We start from the raw sequence: 19,696 nt of genomic DNA, 5'->3' as shown, positions 1-19,696 counted from the left end.
GCCACCCCCTCACCAGACAGACTGGTGAATGCCCTGAGGGAAAAGTCATATAAGCATAGTTCTCAGGCTGCTTCTGGTCACTCCCCAGTGCCTTTAGACAGTTATTTATTACATTTTTCCAGAGTTTATAATTGGGAGGGTTTGTACATTACAAGCTATTCCACCACTACCAAAACCAGAAGGGCTTCACTTTATAATTCTTGTTTAATTTAACACCTTAGAAAAAAACAATACAGAACTGGTACTTAAATGCCCTTGTTTCTCTCCTCTTTTTCATCCAACATAGTGAAAACAGAATGTTTCACATATATTAAAATATCTTTTATCTCAAATGAAATGAAACAACTCAAAATAATCTCTTCTTAGTTGATGCTTTCAGAAAGTAGGGAAGTAGTTGCTCAACTTCCTATGAATCTACTGAACAAAGAGTTCAGATAAGTTGATGAGGCCATGAAAACACAACTGACTGACCTTGAACAATGTTGGGGTTAGGGATACTGACCCTCCATGCAGTTGAAAACATCCCTGGTTCCACATCCATGGATTCAACCATCTGAGGATTCAACCAACCATGGATTGTGTAGTACTGCAGTATGTATTTAGTGAAAAAAAAATCTGCGTATATGCAGACCTACACAGTTCAAACCTGTGTTCAAGGGTCAATGGTACTCAGAGTTAGACCAACTAAACTAACATGTAGCAAAGCTATTTCTGTTATAAACTGACAAAAGTATGAGACTTCATAGTCATGAAACATAATAAATGGAGTGTGATTTACAACTAGGAAGAAGAATGTGGCTACTTGCATACATACAGACGCATATTAACTGTTAAGAGATATGATAAATCTTGACCAATCCACTGTTGTTTTCAAACGTAAATTTTTAAAGATTTTATTTTGTAGTCAGCAAGTTTTCCATTTGTCAGCTTGGATGTGAAAGATGCTACTTAAAACCAAACAGCAACTGTACATGGCTGGCTGAACATTTATAATTCAACAATTATATAACCTCCAAAATACAGCAGAATATGAGGCACATAATTAGGACGTCAGCTAAACAAGACAAGGCAATTCAAAAGGATGTCATGTTGTGGCATGTGCTCAGCTGAGCTTTAAGTAAGTAGGACTGTTGGGTGGGGACTTATTCTTCCCACCTCTGTTTATATGCATTAATACCAAATGCTGTCAGGACAACTTATCTTGCAGTCAGGACATCTGACTTTTTAAGAAAGAAGAAAGTTCCACCTTGTATCAACTGATTTCATAAACAAAAATTGCTTTTAAATGGTTCTGTCGATGGATGTCTATCTCTAAGTTTTCCAGCATGGTCTGCTCCATGTATGTACATCCTGAAAAACTGCCAAAATAGCAGCAAAAACTGATGACATCATAGGGAAAAAACTCATTGCCAAAGGAAACCAAGCACTGTTGAGTCAGCATCTTTCTTCTTGGTCACTCGTTTTATACATACTAGGTAAACCAAAAGACCTGTTTGATTTGTTATACAAATATGTGTATGTGCATATATAACTGAAATTAACATCTAACAATAAAATGCCTATGTTCAGAGTCCATCAATGCTTTGGGATTCTGAGCTCTTTTCTGGGATGGAAAACAGACTTAGCATCTCCATCTCCAGTGGATGCAAGCTGCCTCCTGTGATAATCAAGGAATGTAATGGTCCTCCCAAGTCCACAGTACACATTTGCTGCAAAGTGCCTGCTGCAATTTTCTGGTCTTCAGCTCCAACCCTGGCTAAGCCAACACAGAGTGTCTCCTCGGTGACTGCTATTAAAAAAAGAAAAAGATACCACCATTCAATTCAGCAAATGCATTATCCTGAATCCATTCAAACTAACACTAGTACCAAAGTACATTTAAAGAAGACCCAAATATATTACATCTCCTTAGTCACTCATTATGGACTGATTATCTACTGATAATCAGTAGATAGATCAGTAGCACTCATTATCTACTGATTTATCTAAGGCTTTTCTAAATTATTTGCACTACCTGACATATAAAGTAAAGTAGTACTGCCTAACTTTATCCTTTCAGAATTCCTAAGACCTACCTTAGTTTAAATTTTTAGGACTTGAGGGCTTCCCTGGTGGCGCAGTGGTTGAGAGTCCGCCTGCCGATGCAGGGGACACGGGTTCGTGCCCCGGTCCTGGAAGATCCCACATGCCGCGGAGCGGCTGGGCCCGTGAGCCATGGCCGCTGGGCCTGCGTGTCCGGAGCCTGTGCTCCACGGCGGGAGAGGCCACAGCAGTGAGAGGCCCGCATACCGCAAAAAAAATAAATAAATAAAAAAATTTTTAGGACTTGAATAATTCCTGTATCCATACTCTATTGCATAGTGTTTGTCTTTAAGTTCCGAGTGAACAATGTTTATTACATGCTTATATTTTAAATAAAACGTTTGAGATATATTACACTGGCCAAGATATACTGGAAAAACCAGGGGATTATAAGCTAAATACACAGATTTGAGTCTGTGCTTGGCCACCTAACTATGTGACAAACTTCAGTTTTTTTCTTTTTTTTTTTTTAGTGGAATACTATCTGTCATAAATGGTGGTTTAAGGACTAAGATAACAGATATGAAAGTACTTAGTAAACTACATAGCCCTTAACAAATAATAGGCATTATGACATTCCTTATGCTTTTTTTTTTTTTTGCGGTACGCGGGCCTCTCACTGTTGTGGCCGCTCCCATTGTGGAGCACAGGCTCCGGACAGACGCACAGGCTCAGCAGCCACGGCTCACGGGCCCAGCCACTCCCCGGCATGTGGGATCTTCCCGGACCGGGGCACGAACCCATGTCCCCTGCATCGGCAGGCGGACTCTCAACAACTGTGCCACCAGGGAAGCCCCCTTATGCTTTTAAGTTCAAAATGACCAACATTAGTGAACTTTAGTATTATTCACTCTGGCCTGACAGCTGAAGGGCTGACGCTCTTGTGGTTTTGTTTAGTTGGGAAAGCTGTCCTGATTGAAAAATGGTCAAAATGGGGCAAATGATTTCTACAAGGACAAGCAGGCATGTAAGGAACTCTGTGCATAGGTATGGATATAGAGCACCCTTGCAGATTATTTGTTTCATGACTTTAACAAGGCCTACTGAGGCCAATGTTATTCAAGAATCTCTTCATGTATCTTTTCTATCAAGAAATAGGTGCTCAAAGCCAGTCAGCACCTTACAACAGAATATAATGACAGATTCATTTAAGAACGTCTCAATAAAAACCTACTGACAGTGAACATTTTATGATATACCACATCTATTAATACTATGTCTAGATATTAGGAATATAAGGATAAATTCTCTTGTCTTTATCCTGAAGAAAACTATACCTGGTCTCATTGTTGAAAATGAGAAAAAGTAGAATAAGTATACTTTTACAGGACAGAGTTTACCATAGACTTGGGCTAAAATGGAAGTTCTGTATTTTACCAAAATATTTATATGTTAACATATTTACATAAAAGCTGATTTATAGTTAATTTGTAAAAAATCCTTACTTTCTAGAATGATATTAATTTTACTAGAAGGAACTCCATTATTTTTCAGTAGAACATTCAGCTTATGAGATTTAAGGTAATGTTGAAAAAAAGTGACATGGAAAAATGCAATGCAAACACACTGACTCTCACTTCAGTGGTGTTGGTATATATATGTGTGTGTATGTCAGACGTTACATACACATCTCGGTGTAACAGTAGGGGAATACGAGAGCCCTTTTAAGGTTCTTCAGTACCTGGTTCTTCTCCTCGTATTCGCTGATTCTGAACAATCTCCAGAAGTTGCTGGGCTGCTTGGTTTACACTCATATAATGAGGAGGTTCATAGATCTTTCTTCCCCTGTAAGTGTAAAACTAGATGCCACTGTTCTTAGCCATGAAATTATACAATACATTTTAACACAGTTACTCCCCCAGGTATACTCAATTACCATAGTCTACATTATGTTTGAAGCGGTCACTTGTTACCCACTTTAAGTATACATTAAAGCACGGATACAGTGATCATTTATCTTAAGTTTCTTATGCTTTTTTCATTGTTCTACTTCAAATGCTCTCTCATCTCACTGAAATGCTGGCAGAAATAAAAGTCCACAACTTAAAAGGTAATGTTTAGATCAAAGTTACTTTTATTCAAAGTGATACTTCAGGCAAAAATAATTCAAAATAAGTGGAAATTTGTTCTATACCTTAGTTTAATCAGGTTCTATAGTGTTCATTTTTATTACCACGTTTAAACCACATATCCCTCTTTTCACATCTTCCTCTAAAAAAAAGTAAACTAAAGAGATAAATATCTCAAAATCTTAGAGGATAAGATGTTTACTTCCATATGCCTCAAAAGCCTACCACATTTGCCCAATGATCAAAATAAAAACACTGCTTTTGCAGTTTACAAAACAGTTCATATAGATTATTTAACTGACTCTCAGAACAATTCTATAAGTCAGCACTCTCCAAGAGGAATATAAAGCAAGCAGTAAACAGAATTTAAAATTTTCTATAGTCTCTACATTAATAAAAGTAAAAAAAAAGAAAAAATTAACTTTAGTATGTTTATTTAACCCAATAGATCCAGAATGTTATATTTCAACATTTATTCCTATAAAAATTATTAAAGATTGTTTTTGTACTAAGTTTTTGAAATCTGGAATGTATTTTATATATTAGCACATCTTAATTCAAATGTTAAATTTTCATTGGAAATACTTGGTCTGTATTTAGATTTCATAAAATTCATGGTTGTAAAAGTAGATTTACATACTGAATTGTTCTAAATATACTTAAATGTTTTCTATTAACTAAGTTGAGTATGTTTTAACTTAATTAAAATTAAATTATAAATTCAGTTCCTCAGTTACATTAGCCATACATGTTTAAAGTGCCCATTAGTTACACGTGGGTAGCAGCTACTGTATGGGACACTGCATCTATAGGCAAAAGGGGTTAGTACTCGCATTATACAAATGAAGAAAATACAGCTCAGAAATGGAAGTAACTTGCCCAAGAGCACATAACTTGCCCAGAGGCCAACTCAAGACTCAAACCTGTGTCTTCTGACTCCCAATTAACTCATTCCACAAATATTTACTGAGTGCCTATCGGGTGCCAACCACTGCTCTCAGTACTGACCCAAGAAATCTATTGCTATTTCCACTCTATCTATCACACTGCTTATCATTTCATAAGATTGAAAGTATTTAATTTTGCACTATTACTGAAAACTGATTTTCAACAATCTTTAGAACTCATGTTATTTAAGTAGAACTTATTGTTCACGGAATTAAAGTAGATGTAAGCATTCTCAGAATAAGAACTTACTTGATTAGATTTTCCAAAGACTGCTCCTTTACTTTGATGTCTGTAGGAAGTAAAAAATAGTTCTCTTTTAATTAACTACTTTATCCAAAATCCTACGTGTAAACTTCAACTGAGTCACCTAAGTTTGTGGTAGACATTATTCTCAAGTCTCCAAAATGCTAATTTGATTGAGTCTATGACAATCGGTCCTCACACTTGTATCTGGCCACTTTTTAAAGGAAATATGAGGAAGAAGGGAAGCTTGTGGTTGTGTAAACGTCATTAGTTAGAAAACAAACATGAAGTTGGCCCTGAGATCATCCTGAAAGGATCGAATTTCCTCTTGGAAAAGAAGACACAGGAAAGAGTTAGATAAATATTGGCATATACACTACCAAACAGCTAATCAAAATTTTTGTGTTCATTTCTATTAGGTGGTAACTGCATAGAACCAACTGAAAAGTCTTGTTATGTTCCTCTTCTTACCTATTTTTCAGGCACTAGAATATAAGCTTCAATGCATGTAACATACATAAAAGAAAATTCTTACCACATTTTGAAAAGAGACTTTTGCTTTCTTGTGAATGGTAAGACATGCCTAATAACTTATGAATACTTTAATACCAAGTATTCATACTTTAATTGGGATTTCCTGAGCACTGACTGGTAGCCAGGTACAGGGCTACCACAGCGGCCAAAACCCACGCAGTCTTTGCTCTAATAAAGCTTGACAATGCAAGCATCACAAAGATTTGATCCTTTACGCTTTTTAATCACTGATGCTCAGCTAAACAATTCGGTAGAAGGTAAAAAAGCAGAATCACTCTACATCCTCACAGGAACTCAGCACACAACAGCAAGAGCGACAGCTGCTTCCTGTTCTACATGCTGAAAACAAATGGTTCAGTCAAAGTTTGTTTTTGCAAAAATAAATATAGTGCAACTGAGGGGTCTTTCTGATAGACTTCTACAGCTTTCCCAAGTGATTATAAAAGTTTTTCTCATAAAGGATACTAAGTATTTGCTTGGAAAATACTCCAGAGATAATCCCTACATGTATTTCTAAATGTTCTTGGAACCAGCAGTGAATATATTTTTCAGGTTCGAAATAACATTAATTATTTAATATTTCCAGTTGTCTGGCACATATAGGAAAAAAATGTATATCTATTATTGAAATATGGCCTGCAATACAATTAATGATATATAAGTCGACTTTGAGCTCCTTTACGCAGTAGTTGTAATATTTTTTAAAAATTAAACACATTTATTAATGTATTCACCTTGAGCTTCTGAAATGTTGTCATACTTAAGTTTTTAATTTAATATCTTCAGTAGTTTTACTTTTTTGCTGATATGCTCTACAGAATTTGATTTTAAAAATTAAGAGGGCTGGGAAGAATTTTTACAGGCAAATGCTTTTTAATTGAACATAAGACTGCATTAGTGAACTAATCTCAAGCCAGACCTATCTTGATACTTTTCCCTTGTCTTCGCACAGGCCATAATTATTCCTTTCTACTTCTACTTGCTGGAATGTAAGCTTCTCCTATTCATCTTAGTACCAGCACCTAGCATAATGCAAAGTACCTAGTAGATACTCCATAAATTCTACTGAATAAATTTGTTCACATGGCTCTACTACCACCAGCCCATCTTAAACTATCTACCCTTTAAGTAGAATAAAAGTCCCAGCTCCTTCAGAAAGCCTTTACTGACTTCCTCTTAAATGCTCTTTGTCCTCTGAAATAGCCATACAATTAATGCTGTATTTTATTAATCTCTAATTACATTATATATAGCAGTCTTATCCTTCCAAGTAAATTTTAAATTCTCTATGGTTTCATACCATGACATAATCCCTACAGGGCATGGCCCATAGCAGGCATTCAATAAATAGGTACTAATTTGAATAATGAGAATTCCAGGTGATTAAATGATGAGATCTATGGTTTGAGAATTTGGAATCATGATATCTTATACTTCACACCTTGTTCCTGTTTTTGTTAATGGAGCAAGGAAGATATATTGTTTAACGTTGTTTGTCTTTTCCCAGGAAAGCCAAGAAAAGAGGCAGCTCTTAGAGAGAGTTCAAGAGCCAAAGTTCTGGTCTGTCCTTCCTGCCTCTCCATACAATAGAACTTAACTGTTCTATAAACTTTCATGTACACAGCACATTAGTTCCAACTAGATTTCAAAACCCTGAGGGCAGAACCCATGTCTAATACTTCCTTAGTGTTCCAGAAGAACCTAACTCCACATTGGGCATAGAGTAAATACTCAATAAATACTGTAAACTGATTTTCTGTCCTTCCAAAGTTTCCAAAAGATAAATCCTATTTTTCCTCCTTTCCCCCATTTTTTATGATACATGAAGATGTTATCAGGTAGCTTGCCTCTTAAGACTACTTTTCTCCCCGTTCTGTTTTAAAACCTCAGTTCTGTTGTATAAAACACACACACACACACACACACACACACACACACACACACACACACGCTTTTTAGTACCTGAGTTCCAATGAATCCTTATTTTTTATCCCTCAGTTGCATATACTTCTACATCTGCCTTTAATAAAAGTCCATTTAACAGCTGTCCTTCTCACATCCTTCTAGTTTGACTTTCTACCATACTGCTGGCCTTAATTGGATCTAAGTTTAAGATAACATGGATATATCTAATGGCATATTCCACATGAATTAACAAGTGTGTTACAGTTGGCCTGCCAGTAGGAACTACAAAAAAAGGAAAACTAGTATCTTTCCACATGGAAAATCTAAACACAAAACTATAAAGCTAATTAATAATGAATTACTAAACTGCCCTGATAATAAATTAAAATAAGAAAACATTATTATACCAGTTAATTGTGGGATATAGGCATAAGCCAAAAAAATGTTAGAGAAGCATGCATGGCCTGATCTAGATCTAGAATTAATTAGATGTCAATGTTAATGGAGTAAAAGGAATGTATTCTAGCTGGAACTGAATGAGCTAGCAAGACTTAAGTCCCTGCTCTTATGAAGTAGGGAAGAAAACCAACAAGTTAATAAAATAATTCAGATGGATGGTAAGACTTAAAAGAAATAATACAAGGTAATGGGAAAGAGAATCACTGGGGGATACAGGGTGTACCACATCCGATTAGGCAGAATTTCACTTTAGATCAGGAGTCAGTAAACGTGTTCTGTAAAGACGTACGTAGTAAATATTTTAGGTTCTGAGGGCCACAAGGTCTCTGTCAAAATTACTTATCACTGCCAGTGGAGCATGAAAGCAGCCACAGATAATACATAAATAAAGTAGCATGGCTGTGTTCTAATTAAACTTTATTTATAAAACAGGCAGTAGGCTAGATTTGATCCACGGGTGCTAGTTTGCTAACCCCTGCTGGATAATTTCTGATTTCTACCCTATAAGAAATGCTAACCATTAGTAAAACTTTTCTACAGTCTTCTCTTTTAAAAGAGACATATTGATTGAGGTTCTGATAATGTACAAATTATATATCATTGAATAATAGAGAACTGTCTATATTATACAAATAACCTAAATGCCTTTGGCAAATAGAAGTCTTTTCTAATGTTCTGAATATCTGTACTTACTACAGAGGCCAAAACCATGGGTTCATTCTTTGCCCTGATTCTGTGCTATGTGGCAGACATTCTTCTGCTGTGACTTCACACACAGTATCACTAAAACAGTGCAATTCAATGTATGATCCAAGGACTGATGCCACTATGTGAGAATTCTGTTCCCAATAAATGATAAAAAAAAAAAACTACAGGAGTAAGAATAAGTGTTTACAAACACCTACAGTAATTTGACTTTGACACAAAAGATTAGAAACTTAAAAGTAAATAAATATATGTATTTTTACATATATTTATTTTATGTATGTGTGTATATACACACATATCTACACACACACACACACACATACAAATAAAAGAACAAAAATTTGGTCCTTCACCACAAATTGAGAAGTACTGCTCTAAACACTTCCATGAGGCAAGAAAAGATTATTCCTATTTGATAAAAATGAAGGCAAAGGTAAGGACTGTTGACAATATTCTCTAGCTAGTATATAGTAGCACTCAGATTTTGTCTTCTGATCCCAAGTATAAGTGTCATTTCAAAGTTATCAAAGATGCCAGTTATTTCTTTTCTGTTGACTAGCCACAGATTAAAGCTCTGGTTATAGCATTTTTACAATACACACTGTAGAATAGGAACTGATAGCAAATGTGAATCAGTACAATTCCAGTACCTCTGCTGACAAACGCAGCCCATCCCTTCTGAAGCTCTATCAGTACCACCAGCTTAGTGTACAAAGACAGTGATCCCAGCCACTTCCACACTAGGTAGGAAACAGAATTTGGCAGCATAATACAGTGAAAAGAGCTGTGAATAACAGGCTATTTGGATTCTACGAATTCTGCAACTAATAATCTGGGTGACAGTGGGAAAATGATTCAATATCTCTGGGCCTCAATTTCATCTGTAAAATAGGGCTTCAGTAAGATGATGTCAAGAGTCTCTTTCAGATCTATAATTCTGTGATTCTGATAGCATTAATACTGCAGTATTCAAAGGACACCATAAGGAAGACAGGATGGAACGTGGTAAGAATAAATGCTCAATACGTCTACTGAATTGCTGTAAATTGACCAGAACAGGGTCTTACTGGACCAATGGGTAAAAGATGGAATGCTGGCGAGGATCTATTAGGGCGTAAGTAGGCAGCAGCACGAACTATGGCACGTATGTAGGAGTAGCCATGTCGTATTTGGAACAGAAAATTCATTTCTCCACAGAGTACGGGGGAGAGCATGCCATGCAGAGTAGCTAGCCTGTATCCCACAGAACAGTTTCACCTTCACACAAAATCAAAATGAGAACAATATGACAACTCCACATTGTCACCCTAAAGAAACTCCACAGACCTTACCTAGTAAGCATAATGTGTGCATGCCGTTTTGTCTGTTCTTCTTCACTTTGTCAAAAAAGCTTTCTGGTCTCCAAGTGTCTGTCCAAAAAACAACAGACACTGTCTCTCCAAACCTATACAACTAGAAAAAATAAAAACTAAAATTAATTAATGATGGAACAATTCACTACTATTTCATAGACAACAATAAAAATAAAAAGCGAGAACCAAACTTGAGATGGACTGGGTATCAAGACTGTCACACACACACAAAAAAAGGTAATAAAAATTCTCTTTGATCCACAGCAGCTGGTGTCATTCTGATGCCCTTTCAGTTGGATATTTCTAGTATTTCTGCATTCAGTATGGGAACATATGTAACTACTTCATGATTTAGCTAGGTAGCTGCTAAAAATACTGACATACAAAGAAACCAGAAGGAAGCCAAAAAAAAAAAAAAAAAAGACTTTTGAGCAGTCAGAGCACAGTTCACAAAGTTAATATTATCCTCACTTTACAGATGAGTCCACTGTCAAGATCAACTGACTTGCCTAAGGTCACACAGCTAGTTAGTAGTGAAAAAGAAACTCAAACCTAGGTCTGAGGAAAAGCTCCTTTCTACCATGACGTCTCAGTAAAATTCATGCACTGTATACTCACTGCAGCCATATCCCAAAATCTACTCCCTTACTTTACCCACTGTTTATTCCCTCACTATAGAGTTCAGTGATAGGCCTTTTCCCAAACCTCCTCCTTTCCCCCCAAGAGGCTCACCCACTCCACCTGACCACCACACAACCAAGAAGCTTGCTTTGTTCCAACTTGCTTCCAGGCTGACTGCACATCTCACTTAAGTGAGTCCAACTCCAAATCTTATGCTGAGAAAATCTAGTTTTGAATTTTGGTTCCTCAACTTGTTAGCTGTGTGACATTATTCTTTCTAAGTCTTAATCCTTAAAATAGGAACAGTGATAACATATGCCCTTCCAACCCACACGGCTGTATGAATCAAATAACATGTAAAAAGTTATTCAAACTGTGAATAATATGCTTATATTAGTTCTTATCTAGGTACTGCACAAAGGATTTTATTTTCAAAGACTTAATATATGGTAAAACATAACACTGAAGTTGTTATGTAAAGGTTTAATTATTCAATTTAAAGAGTGCCTGAAAGCATTTTTAGTAGAGCTGGAAAGCACTAAATGCTGGAAATTACATCTAGTCCTCTACTGTAAATTAGCTGTGTGATTGAAACAGCTCTGTGACTTCAGGAAATCACCTAACTTTTTTAAGTCTAAAGTTCTTCATTTGAAAAATGAAGAAACTGGTCTGGAGAAGGGATTATTGTCCCCAGGCTTCTCAGTTTTCAGAAGCTGCTGCAAGACGCATATAGGGAGGAAAGAGAGAAGCTAGGACATTCAAAGTCCTTCATCCCCCCATCACTGAAGAACCTCAACTTTTCTCAATTTTTATATGTTGAGGTCTTAAAAACTATCACCAATATTCATAATGGTGACTTTGAGATCCCAAGGGAAGGTTCATCGTATTCCTCATATGGCCACAACCTCCAACCTACCTACCAATAGGCTTTATTCCCAAAGTCCATTTGAAAATTGTCTGAAAAGGTATTTCCCCATAGAAGCCATGCTATCCAGTGGCAGTTGAATTCATAGTGTACAAAGACCCATGTAACTCTCAGAATTCAGTCATAAACCTTCCAGCCACACCTAACATGGTTTCTCTGTAATAAATGTATTTAGAGTGCCAATGTAAGATCCCTGGAATACATTCACCCAAGCTACAAGGACTAAGCCTAGCTCTGTTGAGGGCTTCTGTTATTGTTGTTGTTCTATAAGAGGCAAATCTGTCCAACAAATATTTTATAATAAATTTATTATAAATCATCCACTATGTGCCAGGCATTATGCTATGCACAGGCATAAAGTGAGAAGCAAAGCAGAGCTCCGGTCCTCATGAAGTATGCAGTCTCACTTATACCTTACATAGCAGGCAAAAGCTCTGGAGTCATGGCTCTGGTTCCTACTAGTTGGATGATCATGGTGACTAGTTCGGTGACTTTCAGGAGGAACTCCCTTGCAAAATGGATATAATAATTATAAACCTAATAATGTGTTTTGTTAAGGATTAAATGACATACTGTATGTAGTGCCTAGTGCCATAGTAAAGACTCAATAAATGTTAGGAATTTGATAATATAACAATGATAATGTTTATAATGATGATATGAAGATGTTCTAAAATGCTGTGTTGTGCTATAATCCAACTGCTCTCCTTACTGGAGTGAGCTCAAAAACATTAACAAACATTTGAAACTATGTTTATGATTTAATTCTGACAAGTTCAATCGTTTACATTCTTAAAAGGATTTTTGGCATCTCTGATCAGATTTTAAAATATTAACATTACTCTATTAAAAATACTTTAAAGGAAAACCATTAAAGAAAATTTCATATGCAACCATATATAAATACTTTAAATAGCTTTTCAATATTCTAAGAGTCATGAAAATATAGTTATGGAGGTAAATTCTTCATTCAGATATAAGGGGATAGATGATTTAAAAGAGAATTGAGATGCTAGTCACATATAAACATTAGTTGAAACACTTTATGTAAAAGCGTCTTTCAATTGTCTAATTTGGGGGATTAAAGAAAACCTCACATAAGCACTGCTTCCTAGGACCCTGATTTATAGACTGTAACCATTTCCATGGCTGTGGTACAAACTTCTTCAATGAATTCTGGAACATTATGCAAACAGTTTCGCCATTTAGATGTCAGTACCTCAAAGAACAGAAGGGCCAATTCCTTTGTGTTTCACAATTCAAGGACTTACCAGTAAATTACAAAAAGAAACTGGAACAAAATCATACAGTGACGAGAACTGAGATTACAGAAGCCTAAGCACCTACCATCCTAAAAATGTAAGCCTTTGTGCTTGTGATCATTTTCCCCCAAACCATTATTGATGCAGATCTACATTTAAAGATTACAAAAAGTACTGTTTTCAAAAACAGTAGGTAAATACAGGCTTTTTGTGTGTGTTTTAACCTAGAGTAAGTTATAAGGAAAGCAGTTTATCTAACTTGATACTGGATCATGTTTTTTATCAATTGAAGACAAAAACTCAATTCAAAATGATTTACTTAATTATATATAAGGCACTAGTTAAGAGTGAAAAGATGCACAAGAAAGACAAATATGAGGTAATAAATACTAATAAAAATTAGATATAAATTGTATAAGAGTTCAGCATTTCCCCCACCGAGAGCACACCTGAAGGTAACTTCTGAATAGACAGGATATAAGCTGGACCTTAAAGGATGGGTAAGATTTAGCCTGGGGAAATTGAACATGCAGAAGAATGAGATGATGTGAACAAAGTAACAGAGGTGGGAAATCCTGGGCAGTATTTACAGTGGCATTAACCAAGTATCTAGAAGTAAGTATTGCCTGACTTTGCCTCTAACAAGTATGTCTAATTCCTGACACCTTACCAGGTACCAATTCCTGTCAATTCTAGCTCTACAGTTTATCTAGAAACTATTAATTTCTTTTTCCTCTACCTTAGTTTGAGTTCTCAGTACCACCTGCCTGAATGACCTTAATAGTCTTAATTCATCTCGCTGCCAGTATTTCCTTTCTTTCAGAAGCACAGGTGCTATGAAAACTCCATTTTATAATTAGATTTTAATGCTTTGGTATTTTATATTGAAATGAAAATATTTTGTGATTTTTAGATTAAAAAGTATCTTTTCTGGATATGGAAAAATTAGAAAATTTAACTTGCTAAGAACTCTATCAAGTCCCACATGTATCTTTTATATATGTATATCCTAATCAGATCACTTAAATCTGTGAGGTAAAAGAAAGCTGAGCCAGCAGTTGTCAAAAAATGTACTACAAAACCATATAATCAAGAGTTACTAGTTTTTTATATAGAATACTTGCTGTTTTTAATCTTCACATGCATTTTGCTTAACATTGATAAAACACTGACTTTTGCTAACAGTAAGAAAGATTATACACATGGCTATACACTAGGTACACAGATAAAGCTGAATGACTATGTAGACAGAAGAGCAGCTAGATTTATATTTTCACATATAAATGAGAGAACCACATACAAATTAAGTGAAAGAATTACAACTTAAAGCATACAATTCCAAAGACAAGATTCAACTTGGGGTAGGGGGTGGGGAGGGGGAAATAAATAAGCAATTCAACTCAGCAAATATTTGTTACACATTATTTGTTACACATTGATTATATGTGCATGGCACTGCAATAAAGTACCATGGAAGATGTGAAGATAAGTAAATTAAGGAGTTTATAATATGGTAAGCACATAAACATATGCAAGCAACTGAATACTCTTATAGGATAGAGATTTACCAGGATTGTTTGAGTAGAAGAACGGCACAATCAGATCTATGATTTAAGCAGAAAACTATAAAGTGGAAGAGAATGATGGGAAGGTGGCTATTAAAATAGTGACTAAAAAAAGGAAATGGAAAGGAAGGAAAAAAATTTTAACATGCTCATGATTTAACAGGTGGTCAAAAAGAATTCCAAAGTGACTAAAAGAACAGAGAACTTATTAGATGAATTCTTCTAAGGTTACATAGTAATGTAGAGCTCTAATACCTTTATTACCCAGTTAAGTGTTCTTTGTACTCATTAGGTTTTATCATTTCTACAATAGTGCCTGGACAACAATGAAAGCAATTTAACGCTTCTGAAAACTAACAGTAAGAACTACTACAAGGTCAAAAATGCTGACTATCACAATGAGTGTTGTGTTATTTAAAAAAAAGGAAGGAAATGAGTTCTTATTTTTTGAAAGTAATATACATTTTTCCCCAAAGTAGATATGTATTATATAAACAGAGGAACATATGGCAATAGTCAAGGTCACTCATGCAACAGTCAGCGAAAGTGGAAGCACTTCATAATGATGAGAAAATTATACATCCTTTTTCCCTGAAGTCAGCCACAACTGATAATGCAGTTTTTCGTGCAGAAATCATTGCTACCTGGTTTCAAACTGTCTTACTTATCTTTCCTTTAAAAATGTCTCAAGATCATTTCAGTCACCAAACTTTTACAAAATAATTAACATATTCTATCACCCAAATGGCTAACAATAAATGAAGTACCATGCAAAAAAATTATTTTAGGATCTGTAATTCTTTTTTAGCCTGTCAGATTCAGGAGAATGTACACACAGTAAGTGCTAAGTAAAAAGACTGAAAGAAAACATACCAGAATGGTAACTATGGTTACCTTCAGGTGGTGAGACTACGGATGCTTTTATTTTCTTCTTTATACTTACTGTATTTTCCTGATTTTCTATGCGTATATATGTCATTTGTTATCAAGAAAAAACGTTATTTTGTAAGTGGCTCTTCAAAAGCAGCAACAATAATAAAAGCAATTCTGATTCTGCATGATTAAGCTGCTAAATGCCTAACTTGAAGATTTCAAGAGAAGAAGGACTTGTTCCTCTTGTCTTTTGTGTACTGAGAAAAATCCCTGATTTTTCATTATCAGGAATGTCTAAATACAACCACCTTGCCTGGCTCTCGACAAATAAATGGATTTTTCTTTGACTAGAAAAATCCTCAAAATACAAATAAGTGTTAGAAATATCTGTTACTTAGGAATTTCAGGTAACATGATTTTAAAGTATACATGTTTATAACTAATATTTTAATGCAAAAAAATCTTAAAATTAACTCAACGAAAATTTGAGTATCTAACATATCTTGGTCTATGTATCCTTTGCCTAAAACTGGAAAACAGGCCCGCTGTTTTTTTTAATAAATCTTTTTTTAAAAAAGTTATTTATTTATTTTTAGCCAAAAATAAATTTGGGTCTTTGTTGTTGCACGCGGGCTTTCTCTCCAGTTGCTGAGAGCAGGGGCTGCTCTTCGTTGCGGTGCGCGGGCTTCTCATTGTGGTGGCTTCTCTTGTTGCAGAGCATGGGCTTTAGACGCGCAGGCTCAGTAGTTGTGGCATGTGGGGTCAGTAGTTGTGGCTCGCAGGCTCTAGAGCACAGGCTCAGCAGTTGTGGCGCACAAGCCCGTGTGGTGCAGGGGCTTAGTTGCTCCCAGACCAGGGCTCAAACCTGTGTCCCCTGCATTGGCAGGTGGATTCTTAACCACTGCGCCACCAGGGAGGTCCCAACAGTCCAGCTTTTTGGCTTCCAAAACTACAGGATATTAGAACTTCGCTAGTTTAGTATGCTTCATACTTTTTAGTGACAAATCTTTTTTCCAAATGAATTCTTATATAGAACATCACTGATGCTACCAATTGAGTTAAAGATAATGACCTGGCTCTTCAGGGATTTATTCTTTGTGTTTTGGTGTCAATTACTTCATTATGTGCAGAACCCTAAAGCATCTTCATAAATCATGGTGCACTTTGAAAACCACTAGTTTTGTTCAACATTCCTCCCTGTTCCCACCTCATTCCCTTGTAGTTAAGAAACTTAAGATCCGGAGCAGTTAGATGACTCCTTAGTTACCACCTGAGCAAAAAGAAAACCAAAACCTTTTAATTTACAGTTAAACTCTAAACCTTTTCCATTATACTAATTCTTCCCAATATGTAGTCAGTTTTTACCCAACATACGTATTGTAAGTCTTGTGTTAACTTATCTCTAGATAGCCAAGGTTTCTGTGGTATGTATGTATCGATTCATTTGTGTTTCTGTAATACCCTGCAGATGCCCCAAAGTGCCTCCATGACTCTCTAACTCTACCTTTCTCTCTTTTGGGAATGTCTTTTAACTTCTTGTCCATCTAGAAAACCCCTTATAATTCCTTTTCTAAACCACTTTATTGAGGTATAATTATCATACCATAACATTCACCCATTCCAAGTGTACATGAAATGATTTTTAGTAAATCTAAGTTGTGCAACCATCACTATATGCAGTTTTAGAGAATTTTTATCACTCCAGATCCCTTATGTCCATTTATACTTAATCCTGTTCTCATCCCCAGCTTCAGCCAACCACTAATTGCTTTCCGTCTCTATAGATTTGCTTTTTCTGGACACTTTATGTAAATGGAATCATAAATTATGTGGTCTTCTATGTCTCACTTCTTTCACTTAACATACATACACTTATTATCTATGCTGGGACTACCAATTGTTCATAAGAAAAAAGGAGATACTTCAGGGAAACATCATGCCTTCGAGAGTCTGGGAGTAAGACAAACCCAATCCTATTCTTCTACATAATCAGTTCTAAGATTGATAATGGTCCTGAAAGCATACGAAGACTGGCACAGGGTTCTTAGGACAGGAGGCAACTTCTCTAGAAATGACAAGTTAATATAACCAACCAAAATGAGAAAACACCTGGGCAATGGTGTTAGAAGGGTCCAGCCCCATGGACAAGTCTATGGGGGTAAGGACCATGATAACTGTGGTAGTGAGATGGTAGGATCCATTAGCATACAGAGTCCGTTTCCTTTCCTAGGATTATCAGTAAGGCACAAATGGCTCTCTACATCTCCCTAAATCTCAATTCTCTTAATAGACACTGCTCCTATGTATCTACTTCTTTTAATCGTCTATTGCACCCTACCCTCTCCATGAAGTCCAAGCCCCCATCACCTCTTCTCTAAAAGACTGCAATAAACCTACTAATTGATTTCCTCACTTCTAGTCTTCCCTGGCAGAAATTCAATCTCCACATACCAGCCAGAGATATCTTTTTAAAACACTTACCAGATAAAGTATTTGCTCTGTTTAAATCCCTCTAAAGGCAGTTAGTCTATATCACTTAGAATAAAATCCAAATTCCTGACAGTGTATTAGCCTAGTGATCCAACCCTACCCACCTATCCAGCCTCAGATCACTCCTCTCCTTGCCTACTACTCTCCAGCAAGCCTTCCTTTGGTTCCTTTAACAAGCCAAGCTCATCTCCGCTTTAGGGTCTTTGTCCAAACTGTTCCTTCTGACTGGGATATTGTTGTTCCTTCTGACTGGGATATGGTTGTTCCTTCTTGATTCATATCTAATCTTAAATGTTACCACCCTGAGAGACCTCCCCTGACTACCCAACTATAGTAGTGACCTAGTCACTCTCTAAACTAGCAGTCTACTTGAATTTCTTATACTTGCCACTACCTGACTTTATTTTTTAAATTTGTTATTGCCTCTTTTTCCTACTAGAATGTAAACTCTTTGAGAGCAGAGACCTTCTTGGTCAGGTTTACCACCATATTCAAAGAAACTCAGTAGGCAAACAATAAAAGAAAAACAGTATTTGTTGAATAAAGACATCACTATTCCTCTTAATGATGTCTAACTTGGCAACCTCTAATATACTTTCCATATAACAAAAACAACAATTTCATTAGGTATATGGGGTTTGTGGTAAGGAAGTATATTTACGGCATGCCTAGAATAGAATGCATATCAACTGGCTATGTATGTGTTTGTGTGTATGTTTGTGTGTGTGTAGAAGTGTTAGTCTATGCAACTACTTACCTTCATAGATACTGATAATCAAGAATCTTCTGTTGGTTAATAAACTACGAAGTTAATAAAAAATACTCAGTGGTCGATTCTGAACTATGCTGCTTTAGAAAACAAAAAAAAACAAAAAAGATAGTTCAAAAGGAGCTGATAAATGATTGCTAAAAAAATTGTACCCATTCTCAGGTTAGGAATTTCATACTACTCCTCTTTAACCTAAGGTAAAGATGTTGGAAAAGTATATACCATTCAGGTCTGTAACCTTACCCAAGCAGAACTTCTGTTTAACAACTCGATGGCTGTTTTTCAATTCATAGGAAAGCTCTTTCACATAGATGACAGAATGCCTTTCGAAAGGGGTGCCCACTTCCCTTTTAGAAAATTGAGCAAGAGAGCATGGCAAGGTAACCTGTTAACACTCGACATTTAGCAAGCGTATTTCTGGGAACTAAAACGTACTTTTCCAATTCTGCCATGCTAAAAGAATGACAGTGCAGTTTTTAACTTTCTAAGAAATTTTTTACCTGCCTAGGTTGATGAATCTCAAAGTGTGGTGCCTGTACCAGCAGCTTCAGCATCACCTGAGAACTTGTTGGAAGTGCAAACTCTCAGACCCCTACTCCAGATATACACTATATCAGAAAATCTGAAGGGAAGGCCCAGGAAACTTTAATAATCCCTTTAGGTGATTCTGATGAATACTGAAGTCTGAGAACCACTGGTATAGGTTATTGTTTTTCCATAAATGCTAGTCCAAAGAGTAAAGAGAAAAAGACGAGCTATTATAAGGGGACTTTGCCAAAATTTTTGCATTATGCAGGATATCCATATACATTTATTTTAAAATTTAAGTGTGCTATGCATATGATTATTTTTTTTATGTCTTTTATCTTAGAAAACTATACAAAGGAATCA

General features: G+C 36.0%; 1 protein-coding gene across 3 annotated transcripts in view; it reads right to left on the bottom strand.

The window, feature by feature from the left end:
* Positions 1 to 864: 864 nt before the first annotated feature.
* The window catches only part of DPH5 (diphthamide biosynthesis 5), a 51,436-nt gene continuing 32,604 nt past the window's right edge, over positions 865 to 19,696 (bottom strand). For all 3 annotated transcript variants that reach the window (XM_073810260.1, XM_033862836.2, XM_019920048.3), the window contains 4 exons: positions 10,280 to 10,400; positions 5,349 to 5,388; positions 3,764 to 3,867; positions 865 to 1,789 (listed from right to left, as the gene is read on the bottom strand). In XM_073810260.1, the coding sequence (XP_073666361.1) occupies positions 1,566 to 1,789; positions 3,764 to 3,867; positions 5,349 to 5,388; positions 10,280 to 10,400 (489 nt within the window). In that variant the 3' untranslated portion in view covers positions 865 to 1,565. The remainder of the gene's footprint in view (positions 1,790 to 3,763; positions 3,868 to 5,348; positions 5,389 to 10,279; positions 10,401 to 19,696) is intronic.

This window comes from Tursiops truncatus, chromosome 1, assembly GCF_011762595.2.
Source record: "Tursiops truncatus isolate mTurTru1 chromosome 1, mTurTru1.mat.Y, whole genome shotgun sequence".
In the NCBI taxonomy this organism is placed as follows: Eukaryota; Metazoa; Chordata; class Mammalia; order Artiodactyla; family Delphinidae; genus Tursiops; species Tursiops truncatus.
The sequence above is the reverse complement of the archived record's forward strand: the minus strand, read 5'-3'. Positions and strand labels throughout refer to the sequence as shown.